The 26,620-nt window shown below is 41.0% G+C and overlaps 1 protein-coding gene across 1 annotated transcript; it reads left to right on the top strand.

Annotated features, from left to right (window-relative positions):
• Positions 1-3,911: 3,911 nt before the first annotated feature.
• On the top strand, positions 3,912-9,538 carry LOC110900529. Its single transcript, XM_035988668.1, has 2 exons — positions 3,912-4,587; positions 5,896-9,538. Exon 2 carries the CDS (start codon positions 5,899-5,901, stop codon positions 8,557-8,559), a length of 2,661 nt encoding a protein of 886 aa, XP_035844561.1. The 5' UTR covers positions 3,912-4,587; positions 5,896-5,898; the 3' UTR covers positions 8,560-9,538.
• Positions 9,539-26,620: the final 17,082 nt, after the last annotated feature.

Below are 26,620 nucleotides of genomic sequence, written 5' to 3'. Positions count from 1 at the left end.
GTGAAAAAGTGCTACTAAAAGTATCACCCTGGAAGGGGGTGATGCGTTTCGGTAAGAAGGGTAAACTGAGCCCGACGTACATAGGACCTTTTGAGGTTATCGAACGTGTCGGTTCAGTTGCCTATAAGTTGAACTTACCAGAAGAGCTCAATGGAATTCATAATGTGTTCCACATCTGCAATCTAAAGAAGTGCTTCGCTGATGAATCATTAGTGATCCCACACACAGATGTGCATATAGATGAGAGCTTGAAGTTTATGGAGAAGCCTTTGTCGATTGAAGACCGACAGGTGAAAAAGCTCCGAAGAAAACATGTGCCGATAGTTAAGGTTAAATGGGATGCCCGGAGAGGTCCCGAATTCACATGGGAAGTGGAATCCACGATGAAAGAGAAATATCCCTATTTGTTTGAGTAAATCTCGGGTCGAGATTTATTTTAAGGGGGTGAGGATGTAACACCTCGAAATTTTGTGTCCAATAATGTATTGACACGTGTCTTGAGTTTACACGTGGCATTTAATATTAAATAAAGGACTAAAGTTGACAAACCTTGAAAGTATGAAAATTCGAGGGTTATAAATGTCAAACAAGGGTAAGTATACTGTATAGTAACCCTAAACGATGCTCGTACCTTCAAACGAATAAATCATGGATCGTACGGAAACGAAACGCGGAAGAAAGTGAGAGATTACAAGTTGCGGGGGTTAACTGTGTCAACATGTTTTATTATACCTCTGAGTGACCCTTTGACGTACCCGAGGCTTTGTAACAGTAAAATACCCTCACTAGAATATACTGTATAAATTCCGCGAAGTTCCGTTTTAAAACGAGAAAGTTATGATCAAATTCGTACGAGAAGGGTTAAAAGCGTCAACAATAAAAGTTAAGGCTTTCCGAATAATTAACAAGATAACCGGGGACTTAACAGTGCGGGTAAATAACACGAGGCCCTTAGTTGTAACTAATCGAGGGCCAAATCGCAAAGTTACCCCTTCAAACCCGAAAGGTCAGGTTATTAATTACCAAAGATTTCGTTACTAATTACCAGATTTTGTTAATCATTACAAAAAGATTGAAAAAGATTTAAAAACAACCTTTACGGACCGCAAGGGTCCTGCCTTACGGACCGTAAAGGGGTGAATGATTAAGCTTGTCTCCGCCACAGGCTTACGGACCGCAAGGCCCAAGCCATACGGTCCGTAAGCGCTGCCCAGCGACAGAAAGTTGGCTGTTGGCTGTTTAAAGCGGTAAAACATTTAAGAATGGGTTTCCCAGAGGTATGGGCGTCCCCTACTCGACCCATAGCACCTTAGGACACCTGCCATTCATCCATTCTCATTTGTAGTATGTGTCGTAATGATCTAGAGGCAAGTTGTGTACTATAAATAGGCATTCATAGTTCACTATTAGAACACACCTCAAAACTCAACTTCTGATCATTCTTGGAGCTCTCAAGCTTTACTCTATCATTCTAAGTCGTGCACTAACCCTCTGTAAGTTGTCTAATCTTTTGTGGTTTAGTTTTTGCTTAGTAAATAGCTAAAAATCAAATCGTCGTAATTACGGTTTGACTTCGAGATTAGTCTACAATGGCTCAGTCATATCTCGAATCAAAAGTATTAATGTGTTGGTATTTATGTAGGTAATAAACCTCTAAAAGGGTTCCCCCTGATCACCACTCTAACTAGTTCAGATATCGAGTCAAACGTACGCTTAAAAAGTCAACAGAAAGCCGTTTTGCGATTTTGTACATAATCTGTAATGTATATGCTATGAAACCTGTTTTGATGGTCATAAAGCATGATAATAAGTATATAAACTCGTTTAAGCAGGTTTGATTCGGCCATTTGCCATATTGACCCGGTTCGGAGCCGAATGTCGCAAAAGTTTGACTTTTGCTTTGACTTCAGTTCTGACCCGTTTTAGTGCAATGTAGATATGCCTTAGGACTCTCTTAGGACCAGGTCACGTGATGGTATCACCCTCTGTGACCGGTTCGTTGTTTGTCCGAGTCTTTTACGCATTTCCGTTAATTACTTAAAAGTTGACCGTAACGCCCTTTTTAAAATAAAACGAGTATTTCGGACACGTGAAGGGACCATAACCTTGCTTTCTAAATTCTAAGCATGTCCCTAAAGTTTCACGCCAATCCGAGGCCTAGAATGGGAGTTATGCTAAATAGCGCATTTATAAGAAACTTTTGTAATAAACGGCGCAATTAGCATAACGCCTACCTAAACCAAGATTTCGTCACCAAAACTTTTACCCATTGTAGTAAAATAATATTTTGGGATTTTTAAATATTTTTAATTAATTTTAACCTGCTCATAACCTGCGGTTATGGCTACGGTTCGGTAAATACCGAATACGCCCTTTTCGGCCAAAACTTGAGTTCTACAAGGTCTTTTGACCCGATTCCAGTTGCTACTGATTTTAAATAATAAATAAGATATTTTAGACTTATTAAACTGATCGGGAAACTCAGGTTTCCTGTAGAACTCAGAAATCCCTTTAAAAGTCTTTAAAATGACCGGAAAACCCCTACGGGGCGTATAATGAACTAAAACTCGTTACGGGCATTATGGAAGGTATCCTAATGATACCACAACCTCTTTAAAGTATATTGACTTAGGAAAACAGTGTAGGACTCCTACGGTTACCCGTTGCGCCTATTGCGCGCACGGTTCGGCTTATGTAACTAGTTTACATAAATTAGCCGATACGGGTCAAACCACATCATTTTGACCCCAAGATTCAGAGTGTGAATACTAAACTCGTATAAAACAAGTCTCCGAACTTGTTGGGTCAGAATCACATTCCATTCTCGGTTTTCGCCTTTCACGCGATTAAACCGTATATATCCCTCGAAACTAACCGGTCTAGGCTACGGCTAATATAAAGACCCGTTAGGATTCTAATAGGTTATTTTAAAACCTTCGTTCCAGAATAGGAGCCCCAGTAAAAGTTATCTGTGATTTAACCGATTAAGGACAATACTTGCAAAGGTAAATACTTTTAACTTATTTTCCCTTATACGGGGCTTGGGTTACGGTATATAAAATACCGCTTGATTGAGCATCAAATCTTCCATCGCTTAGGTGGTTAATTGAATAATTTGATCGGCTCATTTAAACAGTCTTGTTACTTAAAAGCCTTTGGGGGGTTAATGACCATGTCCCGGATATCCTTGGCATCATTTTACGAAATGGCCACGACCTCGACACCCGGGTGTAGGCGTACACCCGGTATGATGTCTATACTATTAAAAGACGTAGCCGATGGTTTACCCACCTCGGTTTTACGCATTGTGGTGTGTCTATTGATCTTTAACCCGGGATAGATCCGGGCTACTGAACGCAAAGAAGGAACATGTAAATCGTTCACAAGATTATAATTTTAAATAATTCTCCCATGTCACACCCCCAAAATCCACCATGCGGAGTACCACCGCTTGGAGGCGTGACATGACCAGGATCGAGCCACCAATCATATCGAACAACATAATTAAGTAATTAAAACCAAACACAATACGATTGGTGACCAAAAGGAAGTAAACCGATTTTAGTTAAACAGCGGAAGCATAAAACGTAAGTTCAAAACATAGTCCATAGTTCATACGTTTAAAGTCCAAAACGTAGGTTTAATAAGTTCATAAAGTTTATTTATTAAATACGGGACATATCAGTTCGCATCCCACAACGACCACCTCCATATGCAAGCTCCAAGCATTTAACGACCTGTAAGGCATGTAACAACGAGTCAACAACAAAGTTGAGTGAATTCACAGTTGGTTGTTTAGTTATAGCATTTGTTTCGTAAATTATCTGTTCGTTTTGAAAACCATGTATCGTATGAGTTTGTGATGTGGGGTAAAATACACATATTTGTCCCGTGTAAATTGTATAATTATTGTATAGTTATTTATTCTTTTTAGTTAGTTTTTATTATTATATTATATTCTTTTGTGTTTTGGCAGGTCCTGGTGCGAATGGAGCAAAAACGAGTAATATGAAAATGACCAGCCAGTTGGGCAGAGTAGGATGCCAGAGACTGAATTAAAATTGCCGCCATTTTTCGTGATTGGGTCGAGGCCACTTATCTCTATTTTATAAACTCAAGGGACTAAAGTGCAAAATGTTGAAAGCTATTTAAAAATAGGTTACCAAAGATGAGGGGCTATTCTTGCAATATGCTGAAAAGATGAAATTAATTCCAATCATAAAAGAATCCTTGTTGACCGAATCTGAAGAGTTTGACTGCCATCTATTTTATTTCTTTGAATTGGATTTCTACAATAACATGATGCCTGGCCCAACATCAATTTTGTGATCGCAAAAAGAAGCCCAACTTCGTGAAGATGGTCCATTGCGAGACATGAATGGCCCAGCAGAAAAGAATATTTGGGGGACTTTGGTGGACGAATAAAAAGAAGCACAAGACATTAACTGTTGACGACAACTGGAGACGGCAGAAGGAGGGAGAGCCGCACGAGGATCGACTGGACGTTTGTGAGAGTACCTTTTGCAAGAGAACACGGCTGGGGAATAATTCGATCGAAGTGGAAGCATAGAGATCAAGGATTAACGGGTTCTGACTTCCTGGTTTTTCTTGTTATCTATTTTTATTGTTTGACATCGATGAATTCTTGTTCTAGACTTTGTGTAATTGTTTTTAAGACCATGTTTTCTGGCTAAAACTCATAAACTACCTAGGCGATGATTATGGCATGACAAAGATTGGGTTTTTATATGATTATTGATGTGGTTGTGATTTTTCTTGCATTGTAAACACTATGTTAGTTTATCTTGGTGCGTTTGTGTGCTTGTGATTTCTTACTTATTGTTTATTTGTTCCATTCAATTCTTGGTGACGGTCTTTATCACGTAATAGAGTTGAATTAGGGTTTTTGACTTAGGTGAGTGTCTATATCACATAATAGGTCATTAATTCTTTAGGGTGAAAATCTAGTAAGTAACCTTAGGAACAATATTCGGTCATTAATTAAAATCAAGTGTGCTGCTAGACTCGTCGCGGAAAGGCTCGAGGATATTGGTAGGTCTAGGAGTAGTTAAAAGGAATTAACTGCCCATTGTCTATCAAACCAAGATTAAACCCATAGTTGCTTTAGACGTTCGCGCGGCAAAGTAGAGCGTCTTACATAAGCACTTTCAAGAAACTAGAGGACGGACAAGAAATCTAGAAAACCGGTAGTTTAACAACCTCTAGGGAATCTTAGTGTGCTCTTGAGAGGGATTAGGGGTCCTTAGATTTCCCTAGAGGTGAGAATTTCAAGATCCCGGTTTCACACCACATCATTATCATTTAGGAATCCATTCCGAGTTTAGCCTGCGTCTAGCCTAGGTAGTCTTCACTCTCACTGATCAGACCCTTTGCTTGTGTTCGTGTCTAGCTTGCTAGTATTATTTTATTATTTTATTTAGGATTTTTAGAAACCCCCCCCCCCCCAAATTAATAAACAAATTAGTATGTCGTGTCAGTCCGAGTCTAGATAGAGTCGTAGCGTAGTCAATAGAGTCTCGTGGGTTCGATACTCGGACTTACTTTAGCTTTACTACATTCGATCGGTACACTTGCCGATTGTGTGTTTAGGGTTTAGGTCGAGTCTTAGTTTATAAATTTAAAGCTTAGAGAGTCTAGAATTAGGGTATTTTAGTTAGTTTATTTTGACCCACTTTCAGCACATCAAGTTTTTGGCGCCGCTGCCGGGGACTCTTGGCGATTGCGCTGATTACTTTGTTTGGACTTGCTTGACATATCACGTGCTATTTGTTTTCTTTGTTTGAGTCGTAGGTGTCTAAGTGTTTTAGTGTCTTTTTATAGTTAGTCGAGTCGGTTTATAGAGTCTTCTTACTTGTTTGTTTTCGGTTTTTGCAGTGGATGCCCCATACGCGCTCGCAGGGACCGCCGCCGTTGCCGTTTGCACTCAGGTCTTCCTTCTCGTCATCTACGTTTGAGGTACGTGCTTCTAGCTCTACTTCATTTTCTGTGTCCACCCCCGTTTTCGGTTTCACACCCAAGCCATCCCCATCACCATCCCGTTCCCGTTCGCCTAGTCCTCCCGCTATGGCGAATCGTACCGTTTACCAGCAGGCCACCACCGGCTTCGCCGGTGGTAATTCCCCCATCACCCTTCCGGATATCCCGAACGATCGGTCCTGGCAGATTCCATCATACATTATGACCGCCATTGCTAATTCATGCCAGTTCCACGGTCGGGATGACGAGGATGCCCCCGCGCATATCAATCGCATCACTCGTCTCTGCAGCACCTTCTCCATTGAGGGTGTTAGTCTTGATGCTAGATACCTCCAGGTTTTCCCATTCTCACTCGCTGGACGCGCGGCTGCGTGGTTCGATTCCCAGCTGGCTGGCACTTTTACTACTTGGGCACGTCTCCGCGATGCATTCTTAGCCAAGTATTTTCCGCCAGCAAAGGCGTCTCGCCTTCGTGACCAGATTCATTCTTTTCGCATGGAGCCAGATGAGCCATATCATCTAGCTTGGGAGCGTTTTCAGACCCTGCTATCCCGTTGCTCTCAGCACGGGTTATCTGATTGGGCTTTAGTAGAAAAATTTTATAATGGTCTTACTCCTGAGATTAGGGCTCGTTTCGATACCTCGGCAGGAGGTCAGCTTATGGGTAAGAAAACAGTAGCAGAGTGTAACGATTTATTTGAGAGTTTTGCCCACTCCGAGATGGACTACAGCGCTACCAGCAGGACTTCCATTCCTGTTCATACCACCTCGGCCGATCGAGGGGTAAACCAAGTTAGCTTGGATTCATCGGTAGCTGCTGCAGTCGAGAGAGTGAAAGAGAGTTTGAGGCAGGAGTGGAGGCATGAGTTGAGTGAAATACAGAAAAAGGTTAATAGGTGTGAGGTTTGTCGTGGAGGGCATGATACTATAGAGTGTCCCACTCTCACTCTTGAGCAGGTGGAGTACATAGCTGACCAGTCTAGGGGTCCCTTCAATAATTCTAGTGGTTATCGTTCGGCTGGGAATCCTCCTGGATTTCCATCTGGTCAGTATCAGAGTAGAGGGCCGGGTATTTATACTAGTTCTAATTCGGGGCAGTTTAGTGGGTCAGGATCGGGTGGTCAGCCTGCGAGTGGGGGAGCGTCGGAGAGTAGTGTGAGTAGGCTAGAGGAGATGTTCGCCAGGTTTATGACTCAGCAGGAGGCGTTCATGAAAAATCAGGAGCAAATTAACAAAAACAACGAGCTCCAGTTCAAGAATCAGCAAGCCGCCCTCCTCGATCTCCAGAGGTCAGTGGGCGGGCTTGCTAAGCAGTTACAGGAGCACCCACCGGGTCAGTTTTCGGGGAACACTTTCCCGAATCCTGCGAATCATTCGGTAAATGCTGTTACTACCCGTAGTGGGGTGAGTCTAGGAGAGGTTGTGAGAGAGAGTGTTCCTGTTGAGAGTGATGAGGAGGTCGATGAGGAGATTGAGTTGGAGGCCCCAGGCAAGGTGCAACATAGGCTAGACCCAGCAAGTACCGCACACGCCGAGGAGCCTCCCGTAGAGAAGAGAGTAGGAAAGCAGCCGGTTAGGGTTAGGTCACCGCGAGAGGTTGACATTTCTCGTCTTCCATTTCCCGCCCGAGCTAGGCAGCAGTCGTATGTTAGGGAGTATGAGAAGTTTCTTGAGATGTTCACCCAGCTGAAGGTGAACCTCCCGTTCATAGAGGCATTGAGATCGATGCCGAAATACGCCAAGTTCCTTAAGGATTTCCTTAAGCGTAAGGATAGGATAGGTGAGAGTTCTAGTGGCCCATTGAGAGGAGAGTGCTCTTCAGTGACTTTAAATAAACTCCCCGAAAAACTCACCGATCCGGGCGTATTTACGATCCCTTGTTTGTTTGGTAGTGGCGTGGAAAACCACGCATTGGCAGACTTAGGCGCTAGTATAAATTTAATGCCATACTCATTTTACGAAAAACTAGGCCTTGGTGAGTTGAAGCCATCTCGTATGACCCTGTCGTTAGCGGATAAGTCGGTTAAGTATCCTAGGGGGGTCGTAGAAAATTTGTTGGTGAAAGTGGATAGGTTTGTCTTTCCGGCCGATTTCGTAGTGCTAGATATGGAGGCCGATGAGAAGGTTCCACTTATTTTTGGGCGCCCGTTTTTGAATACCGCCAAAGCGCTTATAGATGTTTTCTTAGGTACAATTACACTTAGAGCGGGCGACGAGTCAGTGGTTTTTGAGGTGAATAAGATGAGAGGGTCGGGAGATCGAGTCAATGCGGTATTGGTAGTGGAAGAGAGTGACACAAGTGGGGGTAGTAAGGTTGAGAGTGGTCCGAATTTAGAAAATGTGCTAAAACCCAAGTGTGGGGACCCACCCGATAGGCGATTAGAGTGGATAGAGGAGAGATTGTTTAGGTTGGAATCAAGGTTCGAACCGCCGAGTGGAGAGTCGAGAGTTTGGGGAAGCTACGTGGAAGCTAAGGATATTACGGGTGCTTTTAACGATAGTAGTGCTACGGCCCGTACGAGTCGATTTGGAGGTGAGCTCCGCCTATTTGATCCTCCGTAATTTTGTGGACAGTTGGGGTTAGTTGTAGAGTTTGTATAGTGAGTCGTTGTCCGTGTCGTGTCGCTAGTTTAGGTGTCTTCGCGTCATGTGTCGTTATTTGTGTTTTTGTGTCTGTTTTGTGTTTTGTCTAGTGTTTTGCAGGTTGCATCACCTTTGCGTGGCCGAGAACGACACCCGAGCAGCATCACAGGTTCATTCATTTTCCGCTTTCACCATCATCCATTCCACCAGTACCATTCGGTTCAGGTCGACGTTCAGGTATGTTCCCTGCATATTGTTGTTGTTGTATTTGAGTCGGTTGTTCCGGGTTAATTTCCATCTTAAGTGTGGGGAAACGGGTTGCATATTTTTAAGGCATTAAAATGTGATTTTTCACTAAAGAGTTGACCCGTTTTCCTTTGCATCCACACTTTGGTTAGGTTTGGCACTTAGTTTGTTCGAGGGCGAGCAAAGTGCCAGGGGGAGGTAACATGGAAATTCGGTGGTGTAATTGTGAGTCTTTTATTTTGTACCATGCGTCTAAGTTAGTAGTTTTTGAGTCTTTTTATGTTTCGAGTCGGTATTGCTTTGGTATTTTGCTTGTTTTTGTTGATGCAGATTCGAATACGTACCACCCGTACTCAATCTCCATTCGGGTGAGTTTGGAGCTGTCTATTCAAATTTCGGGCATTTATCGGGCATGCTAGTTAGAGTCGAGCCGATCGCGAACGAAATGCTATACGATCGAGCTGGATTGGACAAGAGTTTTGGAGCTTAGGCGATAATTTACCAGCTAAGTCCTTTCCATTTGTACACTTGTTTATTTATATATATTTTTTTTTTTTTAGGAGTCCGGTTTCCATCCTTGCATTAGGGACAATGCAACATTCAAGTGTGGGGATGGGAACTTATAGTTAGTGAGTCATAAATGGAGAAAAACACAAAAAAATTAAAAAATTGAAAAATCCAAAAAAAAAAAATTGAAAAAAATCAAAAAACGTCTTTTGAAAATAGATGTTTGCAACTAAAAGCGGAAAATGATAGAAAAGTTGAGGTTTTGTTCGGGTTCAAATAATAATAATATGAGATTAAATAATTGAGCTTGTGTCTAGTTTGGGATGTGCGGGTAGGCTTGATTCGGTTTCGGGTTCCTTTGATATTAATTATACCTAATTGTCGGTCTACTAGTGGGTTCTCATCTAGGGAAAGTGGGGAAATTGAAACCGCCAATAATAGTATAAGGGATGCCGTTATAAGCTAAGATCGTTAGAGTTTTTGGTCATTATCTCGTTGAAAAAAAAAATAATAAATAAATAATAAATAAATAAGCGAGCTAGAAACTAAATGAAAGTAGCCATTCTATGTAATCTGTGGTTGGGGATAGCGACTCTACAGCCGGAATACCGCTAGAATGTGTGAAATCGACCTTGCAAAATAAAAAGTACCGAGGCCTATGTAATCTGTGGTTGGGGATAGCGACTCTACAGCCGGAATACCTCTAGGATTAGGGAAAGCAACGTCTACGCTCGTAAATGAAAAAAAAAAGAAAAAAAAAATGAAAAAAAAAATGGAAAAATAGATTTGATTTTAAACTCTCTTGATCTTGGTATAAGGCGGTTAGGAAATAACCCAGTGGTGGTTCCTTTTGTCCTATAAGCTTGAGGGGGGAGTAGGTGGACTTGCAATTCGTAGCGTGAGACCCTAGGTGGATTGACCGAACTTGAACCTAAATTGCATGATAAGGGCTTGAAACCGGGTTGGGTTTAAGAGGATCATTATACTTGCAATCGCGGCTAACACGAGTATCGATTTAATAAAATAATCTAAGCTTTTGTCCCGATCGACTATCTTGACTATGATTCCGTTTGCATTATTCTTTTTCGAGGACGAAAAAAGGTTAAGTGTGGGGATATTTGATGTGGGGTAAAATACACATATTTGTCCCGTGTAAATTGTATAATTATTGTATAGTTATTTATTCTTTTTAGTTAGTTTTTATTATTATATTATATTCTTTTGTGTTTTGGCAGGTCCTGGTGCGAATGGAGCAAAAACGAGTAATATGAAAATGACCAGCCAGTTGGGCAGAGTAGGATGCCAGAGACTGAATTAAAATTGCCGCCATTTTTCGTGATTGGGTCGAGGCCACTTATCTCTATTTTATAAACTCAAGGGACTAAAGTGCAAAATGTTGAAAGCTATTTAAAAATAGGTTACCAAAGATGAGGGGCTATTCTTGCAATATGCTGAAAAGATGAAATTAATTCCAATCATAAAAGAATCCTTGTTGACCGAATCTGAAGAGTTTGACTGCCATCTATTTTATTTCTTTGAATTGGATTTCTACAATAACATGATGCCTGGCCCAACATCAATTTTGTGATCGCAAAAAGAAGCCCAACTTCGTGAAGATGGTCCATTGCGAGACATGAATGGCCCAGCAGAAAAGAATATTTGGGGGACTTTGGTGGACGAATAAAAAGAAGCACAAGACATTAACTGTTGACGACAACTGGAGACGGCAGAAGGAGGGAGAGCCGCACGAGGATCGACTGGACGTTTGTGAGAGTACCTTTTGCAAGAGAACACGGCTGGGGAATAATTCGATCGAAGTGGAAGCATAGAGATCAAGGATTAACGGGTTCTGACTTCCTGGTTTTTCTTGTTATCTATTTTTATTGTTTGACATCGATGAATTCTTGTTCTAGACTTTGTGTAATTGTTTTTAAGACCATGTTTTCTGGCTAAAACTCATAAACTACCTAGGCGATGATTATGGCATGACAAAGATTGGGTTTTTATATGATTATTGATGTGGTTGTGATTTTTCTTGCATTGTAAACACTATGTTAGTTTATCTTGGTGCGTTTGTGTGCTTGTGATTTCTTACTTATTGTTTATTTGTTCCATTCAATTCTTGGTGACGGTCTTTATCACGTAATAGAGTTGAATTAGGGTTTTTGACTTAGGTGAGTGTCTATATCACATAATAGGTCATTAATTCTTTAGGGTGAAAATCTAGTAAGTAACCTTAGGAACAATATTCGGTCATTAATTAAAATCAAGTGTGCTGCTAGACTCGTCGCGGAAAGGCTCGAGGATATTGGTAGGTCTAGGAGTAGTTAAAAGGAATTAACTGCCCATTGTCTATCAAACCAAGATTAAACCCATAGTTGCTTTAGACGTTCGCGCGGCAAAGTAGAGCGTCTTACATAAGCACTTTCAAGAAACTAGAGGACGGACAAGAAATCTAGAAAACCGGTAGTTTAACAACCTCTAGGGAATCTTAGTGTGCTCTTGAGAGGGATTAGGGGTCCTTAGATTTCCCTAGAGGTGAGAATTTCAAGATCCCGGTTTCACACCACATCATTATCATTTAGGAATCCATTCCGAGTTTAGCCTGCGTCTAGCCTAGGTAGTCTTCACTCTCACTGATCAGACCCTTTGCTTGTGTTCGTGTCTAGCTTGCTAGTATTATTTTATTATTTTATTTAGGATTTTTAGAAACCCCCCCCCCCCCCCAAATTAATAAACAAATTAGTATGTCGTGTCAGTCCGAGTCTAGATAGAGTCGTAGCGTAGTCAATAGAGTCTCGTGGGTTCGATACTCGGACTTACTTTAGCTTTACTACATTCGATCGGTACACTTGCCGATTGTGTGTTTAGGGTTTAGGTCGAGTCTTAGTTTATAAATTTAAAGCTTAGAGAGTCTAGAATTAGGGTATTTTAGTTAGTTTATTTTGACCCACTTTCAGCACATCAGTTTGCATCGCGGTCTTTCTGACATGTTTGCGAAGATTAGTGGGGGTTTCCCATGTGTTACTAGACCACGCGTATCGACTGCTACGAAAATATAAGAGGTGCCCTAAGTCAATGTCTATCAGCACTGACCCTTTGCCCATAGTCCATTAGTACACGCCCGTCCGACTGGCACGGTGTGAGGTTTGTTAAACCTAATAGCGCTATTAACTAATGACCCGCTCGCCATAGGCCTCGGCGATTAAGTCGATAAATGAGGGACTTAAAGTGATAGAGTTGATGGTCTTATGATCGTGTACGTAGGTTTTATGTACGTGCCCTTCAATCCGAGGACAGTAAAAAGTTGTTTAACAGTAATGATAGTACAAGTAGTTAATCAATCCCATTCCCAAACCCCTGGGAATCCCATGCCTTAGAAAGAGTGTGAACTCACCTCGGTTTGCTCGGTTAGATTCTCAATATAGCTAACGGTCAAGGTCGGTCAATCACGTCCTAATATAATTTACCAGTTAGTCATTTAGTGGCTCTCAAATAGAACACAAAGTTCCTACACGTATCTATCACACAACATGCATCGTTTTAACGGTTTATGCCCCTCTAAGTTTCCCATCCATTCCCCACTCAAAATCAAACATACGATAATGCACATAACATATATACCATGTTAGATCATTCACGGATAGCATACTCGACATTTAGACACGCAAGTCACAACTTACATCAATTCAGCATTTATATTCAAAACCGGCTGTTTTCGGACATCTTAATAAAATATTTATATTATTCCAAAAATTCCCAAATTTCTACAAGATGTCTTAAATGTTCCATATTTTATTGTGTAAAAATATCTGAGTCCGGTTCACTATCAATATTTTATAAAAAATCATATTCCGGACTGAACTCAGATTTATGTATTTCTGACCACAGTCCACGGAACAATTTATTAAAAATTCATCGAGTGTCCGATTTACGAAATTCCAGTGGGGTAATTACACATGCATCGGTTGTCATCTACTGTATAAATTTCATGGTCCGATTCCTCACAAAACTCAGGTTACGACTGAAAGTATGACAACCATGTATTGCTGGTCAAAATTCAGCTTAAGTTGCTGTTACAAATTAACACTTTAAAAATAGTAAACGGAGTCCAAAAATTACGATTCCGGTGCCATTAGACCGTATTTCCTAATATCACATTTTAGACTCAAAATATCGGTTTTTCGTTAAGTTTATGACCTGTTTACAGCCAACTGAAGTTGGCTGTAAAACTTGGACAGATTCTGATTTTCAGTGTTTAACCTTCTAAATCGTGATCGATCGATACCGTTAACAAGTTTAGTGATCACGACAACATCAAACATTAATATTAACCAGCAATACTTCAGATAATCAACCAATAATCATAATCACACAAGATCTACATGCCTTACACTAATATTCATCCATTAACCACCTTGTTCATCATTTTAGTAGACTTTTAGATTTTGATCTTGTATGTTCATAATTTTTAACCGACAAATCTCTTATTAACCACATCAAACATGAACAAGAAGTTGATTAGGAGCACTTACAACTAGCTCAAGGCTAGGGAAGAAACTAGACGAAAAACGAGTGGTTAAAAGCAACGAGATGAGGTCCTTCGCTTTCCGAATGCACCAAGCCTTCTTATACGGGATCCTTAACACTTGTGTATGCTTGGAAATGGGATGATCAATCTCGAAAATGGATGGATGGGGAGAGGGGGGTTCGGCCGAGAGGTGAAGAGAGGGAAAGAGAGAGTTTAGTGTGGGTGTTGATGTGTGAAAGTTCTATTGTGCCTTATCTTGTTCTTATAGACAAAATGGAACTTATGGACCAAAAGATCTTGTGTCACCTTGATATGGGACACCAAGAAATATAATAATAAGAAATGGTACATGTTCTAGTTACATGGGGACCGAAATCGGTCATGGGGGGGGGGGGGTTTAGTTCATTTCCAAGTGTTAGTTAGGTTATTAGTTAAGTTAACTAAGTTAGTTAAGTAGTTAACTCGGTTAGTTGTGTGTTGAGCTTTATGGCGGGTGTTAGGGTATTCAGGGACCCTAATTGGCTCAGGAAAGAATAAGCAATGTTATTGGCAATATTTTCATGTTCCGGGTAAAGTCCGGTTGTTCGGTTTGATACTGTTTCGTTAAAGTGCTTAATTAATCCGTAAAGTGTCTTTTATGTATATTTTTGTAACACTTTTAATTTCTAACACTTAGGAAGTCATAACAGACTATTTAATGACTTTTATGTACACTATTAGTGTGTCAACATGCACATCTAAATATAACACAGATATCAGAAAGCAGTTACGTAATTCCACACAGTCGTCAAGCACATTAATTATTATTAATAAATTGTACGGAATACATGGGATTTTGAGGGTTGTCACATTCTCCCCCTGTTAAGAGAATTTCGTCCCGAAATTTAGCGCGTGGTTACTGAGGAAGCTAGTTAAGTTGCGTTGGTTTCCTGGTTTTCCTGGGGTGTCACATCATCCCCCCGTTGATTTGGAATTTCGTCCCGAAATTCTGCGGTAGCTTCAGCCTCAGTAGTGGTTGCATTTTTCTTAAACAGCTGGGGATACTTGAGTTTCATTTGGTCTTCTCGTGCCCAGGTATAATCTGGGCCACGACGGGTATTCCAACGAACTCGGACCAGAGGTATTCTGGTGTGCTTGAGAATCTTGACATCTTGATCCGTAATCTCTACTGGTTCCTCAACGAATCGCAGCTTGTCGTCGATTGTGAGCTCTTTGAGAGGAACTATGAGGGTCTCATCTGACAGACACTTCTTCAGATTCGACACATGGAATACGTTGTGAACTCCACTGAGTTCTTCAGGTAGGTTCAGCCTGTAAGCGACTTTGCCAATTCTCTCAATGATCTCGAACGGTCCGACATAACGCGGGTTGAGCTTGCCCCGTTTGCCGAATCGGACTACACCTTTCCAAGGTGAGACTTTGAGTAGCACTCGATCCCCAACCTGGAACTCGAGTGGCTTTCTTCGCTTATCGGCATAGCTTTTCTGACGGTCACGAGCTGCCGCCATTCGCTGTCGTATCTGGGCAATCTTCTCGGTTGTATCTACTACAAGTTCTGGACCAGTGATTTGACTGTCACCAACTTCTGCCCAACAGAGAGGTGATCGGCACTTGCGTCCATACAATGCCTCGAACGGAGCGGCCTGGATGCTGGTGTGGTAGCTGTTGTTATATGAAAACTCTACTAACGGGAGATGCTTTTCCCAGCCGTTACCAAAATCGATTACACATGCCCTAAGCATGTCTTCAAGGGTTTGGATGGTGCGTTCTGATTGCCCATCCGTCTGTGGATGATAAGCGGTGCTCATATCTAATCGTGAGCCAAAAGACTTGTGCATAGCTTGCCATAGTTCAGAGGTGAAACGCGCGTCACGATCAGAAATGATGGAGGTTGGCACTCCGTGCCTTGATACCACTTCTTTTAGGTAGATGTCTGCTAGAGTAGAAAACTTATCCGTTTCTTTGATAGGCAGAAAATGTGCAGACTTGGTCAGTCGATCCACGATCACCCAAATGGTATCATTTCCGCGTTGAGATCTGGGCAGACCAGTAACGAAATCCATGGAAATTTGCTCCCATTTCCATTTAGGTATCTCTGGTTGTTGGAGTGGGCCTGATGGTTTCTGGTATTCGACCTTGACTCTAGCACAAGTCAAGCATTTACTGATGTAGGTTGCTATGCTGGCTTTCATACCAGGCCACCAGTATGTTGTCTTTAGATCGTGGTACATCTTATCCGAACCGGGATGTACTGAATAACGAGACTTATGTGCTTCATCCATCACAAGCTCGCGTAAGTCTCCATACAGCGGAACCCAGATGCGTCCGTTATCATAGTAGGCGTCGTTTCCCTTTTGTTCTAGTCGTTGCCTCGATCCTCGTAGGGACTCAGCCCTGATGTTCTCTGCCCTCAATGCTTCAACCTGAGCATCACGAATCTGAGCTGGAAGGTTGGATTGGATGGTAAGCTGTAACGCACGTACACACCTAGGTATAGTATCCTTTCGACTGAGGGCGTCGGCCACAACATTGGCTTTGCCCGGATGATACTTGATAGCGCATTCGTAATCATTCAAGAGCTCTACCCATCGGCGTTGTCGCATATTCAATTCCTTTTGCTTGAAGATATGCTCAAGACTCCTGTGATCGGTGTAAATGGTGCACTTGGTACCGTACAGGTAATGTCTCCATATCTTAAGCGCGAAAACAACTGCTCCCAATTCCAAGTCGTGCGTAGTGTAGTTCCTTTCGTGAACCTTAAGTTGGCGCGATGCGTAGGCAATGACCTTGTCCCGTTGCATCAACACACAACTAAGTCCTTGGATGGAAGCGTCGCAATAAACCACAAAATCATCTGTGCCTTCAGGCAATCAGAGGATAGGCGCGCTACAAAGTCTATCCTTCAAGTGCTGAAATGCGGACTCCTGTGCATCACCCCAACGATAGGTGACACCCTTCCGAGTCAGTGAAGTGAGAGGTTGCGCAATCTTGGAGAAATCTTTGATAAACCTTCTGTAATATCCTGCCAAACCTAAGAATTGGCGGATCTCTGTTGGTGTGCGGGGTGCAGGCCAATTCTTGATCGATTCAACCTTAGATGGATCCACATGAATTCCATCCTTATTTACCACATGGCCTAGAAAGTGGACTTCGCGAAGCCAGAAGTCACATTTCGAAAACTTGGCATACAACTGCTCTTTTCGAAGAAGTTCCAGCATAAGTCGTAGATGCTGCTCGTGTTCCTCCTGACTCTTAGAATAGATCAAGATATCGTCGATGAACACAATAACGAACTTATCCAGGTAAGGCTTGCACACTCGGTTCATGAGATCCATGAAGACCGCTGGTGCATTCGTCAGCCCGAATGGCATAACCAGAAACTCGTAATGGCCGTAACGAGTTCTGAATGCTGTTTTGGATACATCCTCATCTCGGACTCTTAGCTGATGGTATCCCGATCTCAAATCAATCTTGGAGTAATAGCTCGACCCTTGCAACTGGTCGAACAAGTCGTCAATACGTGGAAGAGGATAACGATTCTTCACGGTCACCTTGTTGAGCTCGCGGTAGTCAATACACATCCTGAAGGTACCGTCTTTCTTCTTTACGAACAACACTGAAGCTCCCCATGGCGAAGAGCTAGGACGTATAAAACCCTTTTCCAGAAGTTCTTGTAGTTGCGTAGACAGTTCTTCGAGTTCTGATGGAGCAAGTCGATAAGGCGCACGAGCTATTGGTGCTGCTCCAGGAGCTAGCTCGATTTGAAACTCGACTTGTCGATGAGGCGGAAGCCCAGGTAATTCCTCAGGAAATACCTCGGGAAAGTTGCGTACAATAGGAATGACTTCAATCTTCTTTTCTTCCGCGGATGCATCAGTAACGAGGGCTAGGATAGCGGTGTGGCCCTTTCGTAAACACTTCTGGGCTTTAAGGAAAGAGATGATGCCTACAACAGCACCACTCTTGTCGCCACGAATCACGAGCGATTCTTTACCAGAACGAGGGATACGGACGATTTTCTCCTTGCAAATAATCTCCGCTTGGTGTCGAGATAACCAATCCATTCCAATGACAACGTCGAAACTACCCAGAACAATAGGAAAAAGATCGATGGAGAAGGTCTGACCAGCTAGGACGAGGTTACAGCCCTTAACTATGTGTGTGGCTTCAAGACTTTTACCGTTTGCTATTTCTACCGTGTGCTTGGTGTTCAAAAGTGTTGGAGTGCGCTTAAGCATTTGGCTAACTTTTAAGGACACGTAGCTAGTATCGGCACACGAATCAAATAAAACAGTAACAAAGAAATCATCCAGAAGAAACTTACCCATCACAACGTTGGGGTCGTTCCTTGTATCACCCACATGCGAAGGAGGAATAATTCACCTAGATCCACAAGCTTAGATGAGTTTTCAATTTATCAAGTCGGTAAGCAATCAAGTTTGGAGGAGTTTCCTTAGGTCGTGTGAATGAATTTAAAAATACGTTCATGTAATCTTGAGGTTCCAAAGAAAGGACGCGAAAACGCGTTCAAGAGAGTATAAACACACCATCACACTCAAGGTTTCAATAAGTGATCACCAATGATAGAAATTCGAGCCTTCCAAACCCTCTAATCTAGAGTGAGTTCGCATTAGTGTCTAGCGTCACTGTGGTAAAGGAATGATGGTTCTGTGTATGTCAATAGTAGAAATTAGGCATTGCATTAAGCATAGGTCGGTACAAAGGCTAGCAAAAGGATTTCACATAATTATGATAAACCATCGTAGGATCAAAGTGCGACTCTTGTAGTGTAAGGGGGAAAAGGGGTGAGGTAAATGTGTAGCTCGTCGTGTCCGTATGTAAGTTGAGTAATCCGTATCGCCGTCCTCGAATGTCCCAAAGACTATCCCATCATTCGGAGGCATCCGCTTGCTAAGTTGGGTATACGAGGGTGTAGATCAAAATAAGATAATTAACTACCCAACAAGGTAATGAGGGGGTAATCTTGTGATTGGTAGAAATCGCGGTGTGGTTGTTAGCGTTTCGTTATATCGGTTGCTGATCGAAGGAACGGGAGGTTGGGCATGTTGACCTGTGGTGCGATAATAAAGGACAAGGTTAAGCACAAGAGTTGGTTCACGAAGGTGGGATCTAAACGTCCTAAGATGGGTTGATATGGCAGGTTATACCTCCTGCAGGAGCAACTGCGAGTGCCTCAGCAACTCGTTCGTTGATCAAAGCCATCAGCTGGGCTTGAGTTAGGTTGATACGTCCTCCGCATCCGTTCATGATCTTCATAACGAAGCAACGTAAGTGAGGAAAGTGTCGCCAAAGTGCGTAAGTGTAGGACGACAATAGAGAGCAAGCACACAAGGTTCAAATAGCAACTACCACATTATCTAATGCACAGTGAGAACTATCTAACCGACAATATAACATAAATCATACCACTTATGGCGTCGAGTCTTGCACGTGGAGCGTAGCGTCGTTGTGGATCGTTGAGCACTGTACTGGTTATAGTCTGGCTTTTATCAAAAATTTTCCCTTTTAAAAACCAAGTTCACTATAACCAATGGCTCTGATACCAATCTGTCACACCCCCAAAATCCACCATGCGGAGTACCACCGCTTGGAGGCGTGACATGACCAGGATCGAGCCACCAATCATATCGAACAACATAATTAAGTAATTAAAACCAAACACAATACGATTGGTGACCAAAAGGAAGTAAACCGATTTTAGTTAAACAGCGGAAGCATAAAACGTAAGTTCAAAACGTAGGTTTAATAAGTTCATAAAGTTTATTTATTAAATACGAGACATATCAGTTCGCATCCCACAACGACCACCTCCATATGCAAGCTCCAAGCATTTAACGACCTGTAAGGCATGTAACAACGAGTCAACAACAAAGTTGAGTGAATTCACAGTTGGTTGTTTAGTTATAGCATTTGTTTCGTAAATTATCTGTTCGTTTTGAAAACCATGTATCGTATGAGTTTGCATCGCGGTCTTTCTGACATGTTTGCGAAGATTAGTGGGGGTTTCCCATGTGTTACTAGACCACGCGTATCGACTGCTATGAAAATATAAGAGGTGCCCTAAGTCAATGTCTATCAGCATTGACCCTTTGCCCATAGTCCATTAGTACACGCCCGTCCGACTGGCACGGTGTGAGGTTTGTTAAACCTAATAGCGCTATTAACTAATGACCCGCTCGCCATAGGCCTCGGCGATTAAGTCGATAAATGAGGGACTTAAAGTGATAGAGTTGATGGTCTTATGATCGTGTACGTAGGTTTACGTACGTGCCCTTCAATCCGAGGACAGTAAAAAGTTGTTTAACAGTAATGATAGTACAAGTAGTTAATCAATCCCATTCCCAAACCCCTGGGAATCCCATGCCTTAGAAAGAGTGTGAACTCACCTCGGTTTGCTCGGTTAGATTCTCAATATAGCTAACGGTCAAGGTCGGTCAATCACGTCCTAATATAATTTACCAGTTAGTCATTTAGTGGCTCTCAAATAGAACACAAAGTTCCTACACGTATCTATCACACAACATGCATCGTTTTAACGGTTTATGCCCCTCTAAGTTTCCCATCCATTCCCCACTCAAAATCAAACATACGATAATGCACATAACATATATACCATGTTAGATCATTCACGGATAGCATACTCGACATTTAGACACGCAAGTCACAACTTACATCAATTCAGCATTTATATTCAAAACCGGCTGTTTTCGGACATCTTAATAAAATATTTATATTATTCCAAAAATTCCCAAATTTCTACAAGATGTCTTAAATGTTCCATATTTTATTGTGTAAAAATATCTGAGTCCGGTTCACTATCAGTATTTTATAAAAAATCATATTCCGGACTGAACTCAGATTTATGTATTTCTGACCACAGTCCACGGAACAATTTATTAAAAATTCATTGAGTGTCCGATTTACGAAATTCCAGTGGGGTAATTACACATGCATCGGTTGTCATCTACTGTATAAATTTCATGGTCCGATTCCTCACAAAACTCAGGTTACGACTGAAAGTATGACAACCATGTATTGCTGGTCAAAATTCAGCTTAAGTTGCTGTTACAAATTAACACTTTAAAAATAGTAAACGGAGTCCAAAAATTACGATTCCGGTGCCATTAGAACCGTATTTCCTAATATCACATTTTAGACTCAAAATATCGGTTTTTCGTTAAGTTTATGACCTGTTTACAGCCAACTGAAGTTGGCTGTAAAACTTGGACAGATTCTGATTTTCAGTGTTTAACCTTCTAAATCGTGATCGATCGATACCGTTAACAAGTTTAGTGATCACGACAACATCAAACATTAATATTAACCAGCAATACTTCAGATAATCAACCAATAATCATAATCACACAAGATCTACATGCCTTACACTAATATTCATCCATTAACCACCTTGTTCATCATTTTAGTAGACTTTTAGATTTTGATCTTGTATGTTCATAATTTTTAACCGACAAATCTCTTATTAACCACATCAAACATGAACAAGAAGTTGATTAGGAGCACTTACAACTAGCTCAAGGCTAGGGAAGAAACTAGACGAAAAACGAGTGGTTAAAAGCAACGAGATGAGGTCCTTCGCTTTCCGAATGCACCAAGCCTTCTTATACGGGATCCTTAACACTTGTGTATGCTTGGAAATGGGATGATCAATCTCGAAAATGGATGGATGGGGAGAGGGGGGTTCGGCCGAGAGGTGAAGAGAGGGAAAGAGAGAGTTTAGTGTGGGTGTTGATGTGTGAAAGTTCTATTGTGCCTTATCTTGTTCTTATAGACAAAATGGAACTTATGGACCAAAAGATCTTGTGTCACCTTGATATGGGACACCAAGAAATATAATAATAAGAAATGGTACATGTTCTAGTTACATGGGGACCGAAATCGGTCATGGGGGGGGGGTTTAGTTCATTTCCAAGTGTTAGTTAGGTTATTAGTTAAGTTAACTAAGTTAGTTAAGTAGTTAACTCGGTTAGTTGTGTGTTGAGCTTTATGGCGGGTGTTAGGGTATTCAGGGACCCTAATTGGCTCAGGAAAGAATAAGCAATGTTATTGGCAATATTTTCATGTTCCGGGTAAAGTCCGGTTGTTCGGTTTGATACTGTTTCGTTAAAGTGCTTAATTAATCCGTAAAGTGTCTTTTATGTATATTTTTGTAACACTTTTAATTTCTAACACTTAGGAAGTCATAACAGACTATTTAATGACTTTTCTGTACACTATTAGTATGTCAACATGCACATGTAAATATAACACAGATATCAGAAAGCAGTTACGTAATTCTACACAGTCGTCAAGCACATTAATTATTATTAATAAATTGTACGGAATACATGGGATTTTGAGGGTTGTCACATCCCAAGTTATAAAAGAATTTGTGCCTCGTGCATTCAAATCAATTTTATTAAACATTTTACAAAAGTGTCGGTTGAATGTATTTACCAGTGTAAACTGACGTATTTTCCCAAAAGATTAAGTGCAGGTACTACACGTAATCGGCTGGCAATAGCTCCTTAGCATCTTAAGAAGTCTCGCAAGCTTGATGTCTTATCTGTTGAACAACATTTTTATTTATTTTGATCCCTCCTGTGGATACTATTCAACTATATGTGATACACTCGATATTACAATAAATGGTTGGATAATATTTATGTTTATGCTTCCGCTGTGCATTTATATATTGTGGTTTGACTATATTGTTGCCAACTACGTCACGGTAATCCCCCACCGGGCCCACCGGGCCCACCGGTGATACACGTGGAAATCGGGGTGTGACAGTTTAAGACAAGTATACATGACTTTATATGGCTCAAACAACTAACAGCAACAAAAAATAAATCTGATGACTCGCCGCGTGCCGCGACCAAGACCACCAAACATGTCGCATAGCGCGACAGGTATTGTGTGCCGCGACCCTGATTACCTCCTCCGTCGCGTGACGCTAGGAGTGCATTTCGACAGAAAGATTTGTTGCAAAACCTGCATTTTCCAGCCAAACTTGATTTTACTAAAACGGACATAACTCGTTCGTTATTGATCCGATTTACGTCACGTTTCTTCCTACGTGATTGTAATTTGATCATCTATAATATGGAATCAAAATCCAATATCTTGATTTACAAATTTCTTAACTTTAAGCTATCGGCGTTATAATTATTTACAAATTATTTGACCCATTCAGAAATTAAGATCAATCAACTTAGTTTATCACTATCAATCTTCTATGAAAATGATACCTATGAACATTTCTATATTTACGGAGCATTGTATGTAAAATTTAAGCGCCGTTGTCTACATGTATATCATTTATTTGACCCGTTCAAATATAAATAGTTAAACGAACATCACACGAATCCCTTATATGGAATTGTGCATCATTTAGTCATACTCAATCCTGAGTTTTGACTAGTGTTCAGTGTTTCCATTTCTCGGTCAACGCTTATAATCAATTTCAACTTATAATCCGAGTATCATTTCGAAGTCATTAATCGTGCAACCTTCCCGGTATACATCAAGACTTCAAATTAACCTGTATGGCTTTCTTAGCGACATCTATCGCTTTTAGATAACCAATGTTTCATTATGTTGATTACTTTGACCCGTTTTGTTTATTTGCGAAATCCATCGCTTTCACTCTACCAAACATTTATCATCCGAGTCATTTTGACCCGTTTGATAGTATAGTGAAATCCATCACTTTTACCTTAGAAGTACTTTTTAACTCTTAATTAATCCGTTCGGTTTATCTATACGGAATCCACCGTTTTTGTATTAACCGAACTTCATAATATTGCAATTATCATTCAACGTAAATATATTTAAAATACTAACGAAATTCTACGAAGCGTATAGCCACGTACCTTTCAAAGCTTTCCCTTTAGACGATTATCCACTCCGCCTTGATTACCTGAGGGTCCACCCAAATTGCCTTGTGATTCCCTATGTATAGAGATCACTAATTTAACTTGGAATTGATCACAATTCAGCTTCTTTCTTTGATTTTTGAGATGATTGTAGTGAATTAGGGTTTTAAGAGCAAGAGCTCTGTTTCGGCTCTTTGTTGGTCAACCAGGATAAAACACACACAAAGTTTAATAAAAATACCTATCATGTTTTAATAAAAAGACTTCCAAGAATTGTCAATTTTAGTCCCTCAAGATTTTAGGATATGTAAAGTGGCTAGGATATGTAGATGGAATATACTAAAAATGGATGTCTTCTAACACTTATCATTATTAACACAAACATGTTCAAAAGAAATGCCAAAACATGCTTAAAAATTTAGCCTTGATGAAAATGGAAAGCATTATCCACCCAATACAAATTTAGAAAAGACCTTGCTTCTCATGAGATAAGTCAAATACACCTTTCTTGAGTTTCAACAAAAAAAATTGAATCCATGCGATCACTACCATTGTATTAATGAGAAGTTTGCAAGGGGCATCAGTATAGTTGTTAGTGATTTGTGGGAGGAGTGATCAATATCTTTTGAGATAAGTGAAACGTAGAAGGTGATCACTATCTTGATCTAATGAGACGTTTGTATAAGGTGATACGACCTTGATCTAGTGAAATGTTTGGTGTACTAGTGATCTCTTGCGTTTATGATAAACTATTAGTGGAGCAATTCTCGATTCAAGAATCGGGGAGAGGACATAGAGTGAACTAGTTAATATCCACCTAAATCCCTATAAATCGGTTTTGTCATTTCTTCCTCTAAACTCTTTACACACATTGCATTATTACTTGATTGTGTTTCAAACAAGTCATATCCATACAGGTTTTATTCTTCCCCCCCCCCCCCAACCTTATGGGGTTCTCATTGACCATCCCATGACAATTTCGAGAGAGTTTTCACGCTGACTTGGCAATGCGAAGCCCAGCCAAGGGCATTGTTCCTTGAACCCTATTGGGGGGGGGGGGGGGTTCCCGACCCCTTGCTAGAGTGGTGCCCCCTTAGAACCCCAACATGGTCATGGTCTAAGGGATCACACCTTACAACCTTAGACATTTTTTAATACTAAAGTCATAATAATGTTAAACGTGCTTGTACCCCACACCTCTAACTTGTATTAATAGTCCCAAGTAAATCCAATTACCCACAATAACTTAATGACACTAAAATCTCTAGCATATATAAGATATGAGATCAAGATTCAATCCCAATAGCTTTGCTTATTGTTAAATGTTCTTGAGTATACGGTCCAAAAATAATAATGTTAAACGTGTGTTTACCCCCCTTGGAACCCCTAAATGGTCCAAAAACAATATGGTCCTTTACCTATCAATGTCATTTTTCAGAGGTCCTTGTGTGAAAGATTATTATAACATGTACCAACGGCAAGTTTACACATTTAAAATTAAATTGTCATCCTAAGGGTTAATTTCCAAATCTGGTTACTAAGAGTTGATTTGTAAGTACCATATTGCACATTCCCTTGGCTTTACCAATTTGTTCGTCTACATAATTCCGGACTTAGGTTGTAGGGTATGAGGCATGATTGTTTGTCACCTTACCATTTTTTTTCCATCAATAGCGGCTCTCTCACATACCATGCTAGCTATTGAGGGCTAGCCAAAGGAATAGCTAGCATTAGCGGATGACATGTGGGTCCCGCTTCAAGTTTAAACCTTTAAAACCAAAAAAGATAAGTAGAGGGACGCTACTGGGAGGCTTTAACCCATATATTGGTTGTTAAGACTATGGGGTATGGGGGCTTGGGTTGGGGCGTGGGTTGGGGGAAAACGCCCAAGCCACCACCCCGGGTGGGCTTGGGTTGGGGCGTGGCCCTTGGGGCTTGGGTTTGAAGCCGGGTGTGGGGCGGGGGAAGCAAGGTGACATGGCGGGCTGTCAATGGCCAAAGCAAACTAGCCGTTGGCCAACGGCTATCTTAAAAAAAAAATTTATTTTTTCACTATAAATATCACACTTCAATTCCTGTTTTTACCACATTCAACCACAATACACTCCACATCTTCTATAATCATCTTCAATTCTCATTCTACAAAACCGAAAATACATCCTCATAATCGTGTTTACGACCCGAACAACCCGTTTGGGTTCCAAGAAAATAATCCTAGCCCACCACCCAATCGTCCAATGTCTCGTCCATTTTTCATACACTCCCCTATGCCCCTTGAAGCGAGTTATGCATCGTATCTCGGGAATCGTGTGTTTACTAACTTCCCACACACCGACGATTCGATACCTACCCCGTTTACACAAACGCCTATCAACCTTTCACCAACCTCCATCGACCTTACACAAACCGAAACCGTCGCCGAAACTCAACCACCCAACGATGGTCCTTCCGCTTCAATAGTTCCTAAAAAGAGAAGTCATAAGAAAAAAAAACCAAGGCGGAGAAAGCACTTGAAACCGTCAAACGAAAACAACAAAAATGAGTCGTTAATGAAGAACTTGCATTGGCGAGGGCTTGGTGTCAACAATCTAAACATCCAAGTTTAGGTATTCTTAAATATTTTGTATCCCTTATTTTATTTAAAGATGCTAGAGATGCCCTGAAACAAAAACGGGATGATTTGAAATTTCTATCACAACCCATTGATCACCTAGAGGGTGACGAGTTGCAACAAGTCTTGGAGATGAGAGAAGAGATAAAGAATAAATATAAGCGTTAGGAATTTTTTATGTAATTTTCTTTATTTAAAAATATTAAAAAATTAAATTTGTTGTTTTAAAAAATATTCAAATAGCCCACG

This window comes from Helianthus annuus, chromosome 4 (genome assembly GCF_002127325.2).
Source record: "Helianthus annuus cultivar XRQ/B chromosome 4, HanXRQr2.0-SUNRISE, whole genome shotgun sequence".
NCBI lineage: Eukaryota > Viridiplantae > Streptophyta > Magnoliopsida > Asterales > Asteraceae > Helianthus > Helianthus annuus.
This window is presented reverse-complemented; position numbering and strand designations above follow the sequence as displayed.

Excerpts from the sequence above, each read along its gene's own strand:
- LOC110900529 (XM_035988668.1), top strand. The coding sequence starts at position 5,899 with ATGCCCCATACGCGCTCGCAGGGACCGCCGCCGTTGCCGTTTGCACTC.